This window comes from Hemibagrus wyckioides, linkage group LG19 (assembly GCF_019097595.1).
Source record: "Hemibagrus wyckioides isolate EC202008001 linkage group LG19, SWU_Hwy_1.0, whole genome shotgun sequence".
Classification (NCBI taxonomy): domain Eukaryota; kingdom Metazoa; phylum Chordata; class Actinopteri; order Siluriformes; family Bagridae; genus Hemibagrus; species Hemibagrus wyckioides.
In genome coordinates, this window is record NC_080728.1 from 23,196,870 (window position 1) to 23,208,074 (window position 11,205).

The 11,205-nt window shown below is 42.3% G+C and overlaps 1 protein-coding gene across 1 annotated transcript in view; it reads right to left on the bottom strand.

Moving 5' to 3' along the window:
• LOC131369926 (antigen WC1.1-like) overlaps window positions 1-5,739 on the bottom strand; it is a 13,502-nt gene extending 7,763 nt beyond the window's left edge. The window contains exons 1-11 of the mRNA XM_058416801.1: window positions 5,463-5,739; window positions 4,676-4,738; window positions 4,192-4,500; window positions 3,687-4,001; window positions 3,258-3,572; window positions 2,811-3,173; window positions 2,302-2,616; window positions 1,786-2,091; window positions 1,605-1,670; window positions 682-987; window positions 200-304 (exon numbers count right to left, since the gene is read on the bottom strand). Coding sequence (XP_058272784.1) covers window positions 200-304; window positions 682-987; window positions 1,605-1,670; window positions 1,786-2,091; window positions 2,302-2,616; window positions 2,811-3,173; window positions 3,258-3,572; window positions 3,687-4,001; window positions 4,192-4,500; window positions 4,676-4,738; window positions 5,463-5,673 — 2,674 coding nt within the window. The 5' untranslated portion in view covers window positions 5,674-5,739. The remainder of the gene's footprint in view (window positions 1-199; window positions 305-681; window positions 988-1,604; window positions 1,671-1,785; window positions 2,092-2,301; window positions 2,617-2,810; window positions 3,174-3,257; window positions 3,573-3,686; window positions 4,002-4,191; window positions 4,501-4,675; window positions 4,739-5,462) is intronic.
• Between the last annotated feature and the right edge of the window lie 5,466 nt (window positions 5,740-11,205).

Genomic DNA, 11,205 nt, shown 5'->3' on the forward strand with positions numbered 1-11,205 from the left:
ATAATAATAATGATAATAATAATGATAGAAATCATATATTGTTATGAACAAAAATACAAAAAAGACCATATTAACACTAAAATGAAGTAGAATAAAAATAATAACATGCATTTACAGTAGGAATGATTATGAATAAAAAAATGTGAATGAATCTGAGACTTTGAATAATACAATAAGAAAATGTGTGAAAGTGTGGTACCTCTCCTGAGAACTCTGTTCTGGTAAAACAGTACCAGCAGAAGCACTAAGGCCAGGAAGAGCAGCGTTCCCAACACAAAGGGAACCAGTGGAGGGGTGGGTGGAGCTACAGATGACAGTAGAGGACAGTGATTCGAAGGCATGTTCAGAAATATTTAGAAAAATGATGAACAGTAACAAATATTGCATTCTAACAAATACACATACCTGATTTGGTGGTGGTGGTGGTGGTGGTGGTGGTGGTGGAGGGGGTGGTGGTGGGTGTAGCAGTGGACATGGTGGATGTGTCTGTATTCACAGAAAGAAAAACACTTTCTATCACACAATAAAAATAAAGTGTCCCTGAATAAGGTTTATGACATGCTGATCAGTGTTTTACAGTTTAGGGTCTGAGCTTTCAATCAAACATCTAAGATTCTAAATAAAAGTTATCAAGTCTTATCACTGAGACAGAAAGCTGAAAAGTTAGCACACCCCTCTGACCTGCACAGGTGACTCCAGCATGAGAGCAGTCAGTGTGGTTCTTCAGGGAATGATGACAGTCCCACAGGTGAATCTCATCCCCTCGACACTTCACTCTGTTCATCCAGATAGTCCCTTCACCAGAACCCAACCAAACATTCCTATCATCACTCAGCGCCGACCCACAGCCCAGCTGTCTGCACACCACCTGAGCGTTCCTGATGTTCCACCGATCATCACAAACGGAGCCCCACGTAGAGTTATGATACACCTCCAACCTCCCAGAGCAGCTTCCCTTTCCTCCACTCAGCCTGAGAGACCAGTGCTCTACATCACACACATCACACAAGAGGAAACACACCAACATTGAATAACAGCTCCAGTCACACAGCTCACTACAACACCATGACACATCAACAAGAACTGACCCTCATCTGTTAAAACTGGACTGTGATTGGTCAGAAGGTGTTGATCCATTTTCTACAACAGCAGCTCTGACAGTAGTGCAGCTACAAATAAACAAAGGCTTTAACATTGTGTTGTTACTTAAAGTAAAGATAAATGTGTGTAATCATATGGTGATGTTTTCTGTAAGGAGATGTTAATTTAATATTTATGGAAGGAGTCTCCAGTGTCAGAGCTTTGTGACAGTCAAAATAGAGAAAAGAACCTGGAGAAGGAACAACTGTTTATAATTGTTTATAGCTGCTATAACATAAGTGAGAACAGGAACTAAATGTTTTATTCAACATCATTAAATGAAACTGGAAATGGATAAAATGCATGGCATATCATCCTTTAAATAAAAAATACAACTGTTAGTTTATTGCTGTGTTCTGAGAGAAATAACACCCTTCAGGACACGCTGTTATAGGAAAATGATCAACTTCTGGGAGGAAACAGTAACTCTTTCCTCAACACATGACAGATTTAAGTGTCCTTACTTGAGCAGTATTTCTGAAGAGGAAATGATGAACATGTCCCATGAGTACGTAGAGACGTTCCATCTTCTGCAGTAATAAAACACATGAAACAGACTTTTCTCTCATTCTTATTTTATAGCTGAAATATTTACACAAATTCTACAGTAATATATAAACTAGTAGAGAGAGAGAATCCTCTTACCTGTGCAGGTAATACGAGCAGCCTCTTCACGATTATCACATCTGTTCTGTCCCCAGGGTGAAGATGGACACTGCCACAGATTAGAGTCGTGTTTCCTACATTTCAGTTCATCCAGCCAATTAGGAGCAGATTTTACTCGTGCTTCAGTGTTTGACAGACTGCCTCGTCTTCCACAGTTCAGCTCTCGACACACCATGTTTACCGTCTCATCATCCATCTCATTGTAACACACATTACCCCAGGTTCCATTGTAGAACACTTCCAGATTCCCCTCACAGCCCTCTGAGAGTCGGATCTCTTTAAACTCTGGAGAGAGAAGGACGACTTACACTTCATCTGAAAATGTCCTGTTTTATCGACACAGTTAAATATGTGTAATATTATCTTTATGGAAAAATATATTCTAGATGGATTACATTTATAAACAAGTCCTTACTATCATGTTGAATTTCAGGAACATTATGAAATAAAACATATACATATCTAACAGGTTTATTGTCAGTCATCACACTGTACCTGAGCAGACGACTCCTACGTCCTCATGGTGTCCACATTCACCCTCTTCACACAGCTGAAATCTGCAGTTCCACAGGGACGTCTCGTTCCCCTCACACTCCACCTCATTCAGCCATATGGACCCAGTTCCAGGACCAAACCAGGCTGGTATGTGGGTACTGAGGGCCACTCCACACTGCAGCTGTCTGCACACCACCTGGGCATCCTCAATATCCCACGAGTCATCACACACTGTCCCCCACGAGCCGCTGTGGAAAACCTCCAGCCTTCCTGCACAGTCTCCCCCAGAACCAACCAACCTGATGGAGCGGGGGTCTTTATTACACACACACACACACACACACACACACACACAGACACACACACACACACACATGCACACACACGCACAAATACATCAATCAGAAAGGATATGCTCTAAAACAACACTCAGTGTTAATATCAAATAAAATGAAAGGAATAATAAGTCCTGTCCCCCAGGAACTAAAGGGTAAATGAAAGTTCAGGACTGATGTTTGTTCTGTCGTCATGAACTATAACACAACCTGAGCAGGTGATGTAGAGCTGTTCCCCAGAGCTGCAGTTGACAGGTTCAGCTTGTGGCCTGCTGCAGTTCCCCAGATGATCTTCACTCCCAGAGCAGCTGAAACCCGTTACACACATGTGTTTGTGTTCAGTGGTGGATGGAGAGGAGCGGTAGTTCAGCACAGAGCCACAGCCCAGCTGTCTGCAGAGCACAGACGCCTCAGACAGACTCCACGAGTCCAGGAGAACTCTCCTCCAGTCCTGCCTGAAATAAATCTCCACCTCCCCCTGACACTCTCTCCCTCCAGACAACCGCACTCGCCCCTCATGAAACACCATGGATGATCCTGAAGCAGAAGAACATCATTTAAATATTCTAATGAACTCTGACTTTATTCAGTAACGTGGTGTACGTGATGTTAATATCTCACCATTACAGATGACTCCAGCGTCGTGTTTATGAGAGCATGCAGCTCGACTCCATGATGAGACGCCACATCGTGATAGGTGTGTCTCCTTCCCCTGACAATCAAACACATCAGCCCAGATGTGGCCACTCCCCTCCCCAAACCAGTCCACCTCCACCACAGCCACAGCACTCCCACAATCCAGCTGTGCACACAGAACATCTGCAGCTCTCATATCCCAGCCTACAGCACAAACTGTGCCCCACTCACCGAGGTACTGGAGCTCCACTCGACCAGAACAGGAGTCCGGTCCGTTCACCAGCCGCGCCTCTGTGTGACCTGAACAAACAGCCGAGAGCTCAGTGAAAGAGGAACATTAACACAGGAACCTTAAAGTTTGATGGACAGCTATGTGGTCTCTATTTAAACAGAAGTTACATCATGATACTTAACCAGAACATATTAATCCCACATCGTTGTCATGGGAACAGTCTGAATGTTTGAGTGAAGATGATGTTGGACAGAAAGCAATGTCAGATTCGTTCCCTCTACACTGAAGCTCCTCTGTCCACACCTGACCCTCCCCTCGTCCAAAAGCAGCTGATCCCAGAACCTCCACAGGAATCCCACAGTCCAGCTCTCGACACACAACCTCTGCATCCTGCTGGTCAAAGTCAGCATCACACACTGTGGACCAGGAACGTCCATGAAACACCTCCACTCTCCCAGAGCACCGGTGAGGACCAGCAGTGAGTTTCACATTCTGACCTGTGTTTTAGGTGTGTAAATATTGTGCAAATTTGCATCAATACAGAATGTCAAGAAATCATTACAATGTTGTTACCAATAATTTGAATAATCACTAAAATCTATTTGTTAATGTTTAGTTTAAGTTAGTTAGTTTAATTTGACTAACTGTTATGTTTTTTGTGTTTTTTTTTTAAATACAGTAGTTTACCTGAACAGATGACTCCAGCATCTACTCTATGATCACAGTAATGTCCCCCTTGTGAGCTACAATTGCTCAGCATCAGTTCAGATCCTCTACAGTATAAATCATATATCCAGATTGGTCCTGATCCTTGTCTAAAGGAAACATCAGCCCAATAACGGACATCTACAGCCTCCCCACAGCGCAGCTCTCCACACACCACTGCAGCATCTTTCATATCCCAGGCAGAACTACACACTGTTCCCCACTGTCCATCATGAAGAACCTCCACTCTCCCAGCACAGCGACTTCCACCATTCGCCAACCTCACACTGTCTGAGAGAGAGAGAGAGAGAGAGAGAGAGATGTACAGATGTGTATAGAGACATGGTATCAGCATCACACTCTGGTTCTTTGTTCTCTTTGTAAACAATGACAGTAAATCCACTTGGATGTTATTTATGACTGTGTTCATCACTGAAATTACAGTTCTGTCACATTATTATCATACCTGTCAGTATAACTGTCTTCTGATCAGCTGTAATGGTGTCATCACTATTCTCAGCTTCATGATCTACATTAAAACACAGATATTTAAGTGGTGAAGTCATAATGAACATTAAAGTTGCAGAAATAGTGTTCAAGAGTCACAACTATTATAGCACTTGAACCACAGCTTACATCAAACTTAACAGTTAATAATGTGCACGATACACACAAGACACTAAGTCACTGTCATGTAACTGGATATAATGCATTTTAACATGTCTTTAAAGAGTTATTTTGATTTGTTAAATATAAAAAAAACAAAGTTGAATTTTCATATTGTGTTTAGTGATTCGTCCTGCAAAGAAAACATGCCTAGAGTTTGAAGGATTAACTGACCCGTAATAATCCAGGCTCTCTGTTGGTTCAGATAAATCAAATAATGTTTAACACAGAAGTTGGTACACAGGAGAATTTTAACAAACTTTACTGATAATCTATTTCTATACACGTGAATAACCCATGGATTTATGGAATAATTGAAAACAACTCAACTGTTTTTGTTTTTATTATTATTATTATTATTATTATTATTATTATTGTTGTTGTTGTTGTTAAAATGTTTCTCTAAAGTTTACACCAGATGCTGGCAGTCTGTTATGCTCAACATTTGTTTGTTATATTTTAGAAATTATTCACAGTCTATGTTTACGTTGTTATTTAAGAACTTTGTTAATTTGTTTAGAAACAAAGATTTGGTCAAAGATATTTTCTAGTACATATTTAAAATACTACAATTAAAAGCAGTTTACCTGAGCAGGTGATTCCAGCATCATCATCATGATTACAGTCATGTTTCCCCCACCCAAGTGACCAACAGTCCTTCAGTGTCGACTCTGATCCTCTGCAGTCCACATAATCCATCCAGATTGGTCCTGATCCCGGTCCAAAGTGAGCATAAAACCGCACATTTACAGCCTCCCCACAGCGCAGCTCTCTACACACCACTGCAGCTTCTCTCATATCACAGCCCTTATGGCACACTGTTCCCCACTGACCATCATGAAGAACCTCCACTCTCCCAGCACAGCGACTTCCACCATTCACCAACCTCACACTGTCTGAGAGAGAGAGAGAGAGAGAGACAGAGAGAGAGAGAGAGAGATTTTATTTACACACAAACACTCTCTCTCTCTCTCTCTCTCTCTCTCTCTCTCACACACACACACACACTGTCTTATGTTAGTTAAGTTATTTTTTCCTCACAATAAATCATGTCTAAACTCTAAACATTAATCTGGAGCTGATTGTATAAGTGACGCCTCAGAACAAACCCTGAGGATGATGTGTGTACGCTCATGTACAGCTTTTTAAATTCTATAAAAATCAAACACTTTCACTGTTTATAAAGTTACAATCAGTCCAGGAAAATTTCTGACATTTCCTGATTAAAACTCGTCCCTACTGTTAAAGTGAGAAGTGTGTGATGTTTTGGTGTGAATAATCAGTGTGAACTTACCAGCTGCTGTGAGTGTGAGTGTGGATGAGAGAAGAATAAAAGTCAGACAGATTTCCATCTCCCTCCTCACTGTACACGATGTGTTCACCTCCACTCACCCAGAGAGACTGAGAGAAGTGTATCTCCTCACTCAGCCCCCTACAGAGAGACAGACAGAGAGAGAGAGAGACAGCCAATCACACTCACTGTTACCTTATTAGAAAGATGAGAGGAAATCATCACACAGCCTCAATAACAAATCAGACGAGGCATCTTTCACTTTCTCCATATATATCAAAATAACGTCAGCGCTGATGAACAGAGCTCCGCCTCCTGTCTCTGAGGTGTGTGACTGATGAACAGAGCTCCGCCTCCCGTCTCTGAGGTGTGTGACTGATGAACAGAGCTCCGCCTCCCGTCTCTGAGGTGTGTCACTGACGAGAGTCGAGCACATCACACACTGATAAACCACGCTGCAAATACATTAGCTAAGCATCCCTTCTACACACACACAATGTTTTTTTTGTCTGCTCCCTCTTTGGGGTCACCACAGTGGATCATTTGGTGTACATATTTAATTTGGCTAGTTGATTTTATGTTGGATGCTCTTCCAGACCAGCCTTTATTTTATCCAGGCTTGGGACCAGCAATGAGAGTTTTCCCCTTATTGGCTGGGTTAAGTCCCTGCTCAGATTTCGAACCAAGTGTGGGATACTGCACAAATACACACACACACACACACACAAGTCCATCTAAAATTTAATAATCATACTACTTCTGGTGCTGCCGCCGAATGGCAGCCTTTCCAGCAGCTCTGTGCATGCCTTGCTATTTTTTTTCCGTGTTTTTCTTTTTTTTGTGTGTGCTTTTTTTTGTGTATGTGTGTGTTCCTATATGTGTATCTAGGTGTGTGTGTGTGTGTATGTGTGTTTCTGTGTGTGTCTGTGTGTGTGTCTGTGCATCTGATTATCTATCCTATGGATATTGATTTTCACAAGCCATGTTTATTCGAGACACCAACTTCTTGCTCTGAAAAAGTCTCCCGCCGGCGTGGTTCCCCGTTTACCTGACAAGGTGAGGAGGTGGTATCGTGGCTGCAGAGCCGGCACTAAGCTAAAGGCTAAGTTGCTAGCGAAGAAGTGGCAATATAAGCCTTCAGTGCCTTCTGTAATCATGGGAAACACGAACTCTTTATCGAACAAGATCGATGAGCTGGCTGCACTGGTGAAAAATGACAAAACCTACAGAGAGTGCAGTTTATTGTGCTTCTGTGAAATGTGGCTAATGTCTAGCATTTCGGATGCTAACCTGGAGTTACCTGGCTTCAGCACAGTCAGGGTGGACAGAGACACTAAAGCCTGCAGGAAGTGGAAAGTAGGAGGCCTCAGCATTTATGTGAACACGAGGTGGTGTAATCCTGGGCATGTGAGCATAAAAATCTCCAAATGCTGCAGGGACATCGAACTTCAGGCTGTACGTTTGCGTCCCTATTACTTGCCCAGAGAGTTTGGACACTGCCATTGTTCTCATTGTTTACATCCCCCCACGCGCCGACGCGGAAGTAGCGTGTGATGTCATCCACTCCACTGTTGCTAGGTTACAAACGCAACACCCCGAGGCGATGGGGACTTTTTTCATGTTACTCTGGGCACAACACTACCTGCTTTCTTCCAGTATTTGAACTGTAACACCAGGGGAAATAAGACCATTGATTTACTGTATGCCAATGTAAAGGATGCATACAGAGCCACCCCGCTGCCTGCTCTGGGCAAAGCAGACCACAACCTTATTCTGCTTCAGCCTCACTATAATCCAAGAGTGAGGAGACTACCAACAACCACACGCTCATTCAGGAAGTGGTCTCCTGAGGCTGAGCAGATCCTGAGAGACTGCTTCAGGGACACAGACTGGAATGTACTGCAGGGGTCGCACAATGGGAACATTGAGGATGTTGTTGACTGCACTACTGACTACATCAACTTATGTATGGACATTGTTGTTCCAGTAAGAACTGTACGCTGCTATGCAAACAACAAGCCCTGGATCACAAATGATATCAAGGAACTTGAACCAGAAAAAGAGAGCCTTTAGGGATGGTGATCAGCATGAGCTTAAGCATGTACAGAGGGAACTAAAAGTCCAGCTCAGGAAGGTGAAGGAGCAGTACAGGAGGAAGCTGGAGCAAATGTTGCAAAATAACAGCATGAAGGAAGTGTGGAGCAGGATGAAGAAAATAACCGGATGCAGCTCGAAGCAGGGTAGCACCATTGAAGGAGGTGTGGGAATGGCGAACCAGCTGAACAATTTCTTCAATAGGTTTGATGACCCCGACTCATTCACACCTCAGTACACTGCACCCCCCACATACTCTTCTGCTTTCAATCTACCCTCTGAGAACAACTGTGGCACAGAGGACGAGAATATCCCTCCACCCATGATCACAGCAGCCCAGGTGTGCAAAGAGCTGAGGAGGCTCCCTCCCAGCAAAGCTGCAGGCCCAGATAGAGTATCTCCACAACTACTGAAGGCCTGCGCAATGGAGCTGGGAGACCCTCTACAGCGCATCTTTAACCTGAGCCTGGAGCAGAAGAGGGTACCTCTGCGGTGGAAAACAGACCTCAGTACATGAAACTGAGGGATTGCAGGTCTGACACTGTGGTCAGCAGTATGGGAGCACCACAAGAGACTGTGCTCTCTCTGGTCCTGTTCACCTTGTACACGTCGGACTTTCAGTATAACTCAGAGTTCTGCCACGTGCAAAAGTTTGTGGACGACATTGCTATCGTTGGCTGTATCAGGAAGGGATAGGAAGAGGAGTAAAGAAAACTGATACGGGACTTTGTTGCATGGTGTGACTTTAACCATCTGCACCTCAACACCACAAAGTGCTGACACTAGTCTCTGTCCTGGACTGTGCAACAAACTATGAATTATGCAAAATACACTCCGCTTTGCACAGAACTATTCAATACACTGAGAGTTGCACAGGACTCAAACACGCAGTTTTTGCACACAAACGATTTTTGCACATCACGTCACTAGGTCTGTATCTTTAAACTCAGGTATTTAGTATTTTTTGTTATATTCCTTCTTATTTTATCTATTACCTGTGCTTGTGGATACTGCTGGAAGCTGTTAATATTCCCTTTGGGATGAATAAAGTTTCTATCTATCTATCTATCTATCTATCTATCTATCTATCTATCTATCTATCTATCTATCTATCTATCTAATTTTTGCATCCACAAGATGGCAGTAAAGCATTTCCAAACTGAAATTTCTGTTTTATGAAATGTGTTTGTTCTCTTAAATGACCTGCTGAGGGCGCTGTTAGGAGGTTGCTGGATTTTATTATTATTAGTAGTAGTAGTAGTAATAGTAGTAGTAGTATTACTACCACTACTACTGCTGCTACTTTTACTACTAAATGTGCTAATATAGCAAAATTACAAATATGAATAATAATAGAAGTGATAAAAAACACACAAATATAACCCAGAAATAAAAGTACAAACACAACTCCTGAATAGTGATTATGTGTGGAGTTACGATGTGTGTAATTTCAGTATTAAATCCTCATTATGCGCTTAACTCTGAAAATGAGACATTATTTTTAAAATGAGGAAAATTCATTCATTTTCATTATGTGAACTGAAGTGAATTTATGTGTGTGTTCCTGAGAATAGAATAGAATAGAATCTTTACTGCCTTTGTACAAGTATAGTGACATTTGGTTTGCAATTCCCAGTAAATATGGAGCCTGCTGGTGACATCCACACTTAACCAAATCTAAGGAAAGGTACTTTGTTGTCATTGTATACAATACAACGAAATTTAATTTGTCTCTCAGACAGCTACAAGGACATTTAGACATAAAAACTGTGAAAGGAATTAAAATAAATAAATATTAAATAAATAAAAAATAAGGATTAAGAATAAATAAAAAGAGTACAGTGTAAATATTTTCTGCTCTGCATTTGAGTATCAGATATTCTAGATCCGTGGAACAATGAGTCTCAGTCACTGTGGCATTAGTGCACCAGTCATTGTGAATGTAAACACAGAGAGCGCCGCCTGTGTGAGTGGCTGCTAACTCAATAGCTGCATCGGGGGTCATAATAAAAATAACCTCAATAAAATATCCTCCATTTTGTGTGCAGGTGACCGTACATTATCAGGAAGATGCTCGGCAGAGAGGGTTTGTTCGGGTTGCTCCTTAGCCTGGTCAGTATCCTAAAACATCAGCCTTGCTCTTGTTTTCTCTCCCTACACTGCATTCGCTGCCTGCCTGCCAGTGTGGTGATCCACGGAGCTGTCGGTGCTCTGATTAACTCGGCATGAATGATATGAGTCTTGGGAAGTGACTTTCTGTTATGTTGGCATACACTTTGCACTTGTTTGCACAAAATTCAAATTCAAAAGCAAATAATTATTAAGATATAATTTAAAAATATATTATTATGTAGATATAAAAGATATAAATATAAATATCCAGGTATATCAGGAATGTCAGAGGGTAAAATGATGGTGAAAAGTATGTATATAAAAAAATATCCAGTGAGTGTGATCTATGCAGGTATGAGGTAGAATGTCATATGTTCAGAAGTCCAGAGAAAAAGTCCAGAAGGTCCAGGTTCTAGGTGTTCTGGTTGACGGCCTGAATGTCCTGTGGGAAGAAGCTCCCCCTCATTCTGTCTGTGCCTTCAAGTAGTGGAAACGTTTCCCTGACTGCAACAGAGAGAAGAGTCCATTGTTGGGCTGGCTGAGGTCCTTCATTACCTTCCTGGCCTTGGTCCAGCACCGCTTGCTGTATATAGTGTCCAGGTCAGGAAGCTCGGTACGGATGGTACGCTCAGCTGATCGTAACACCCTCTGGAGAGCTTGCCTATCTGCTTGGTGCTGTTTCCAAACCAGGCTCTGATGCTTCTCATCAGGATGCTCCCAATGGTGCAGGTGTAAAATGTCTTTAGCACCTTGGAGGACACTTAAAGTCCTTTAGGTGTTTGAGATGGTAAAGATGCTGCTGGCCTTTCTTCACCATGGTGTTGACATGACAG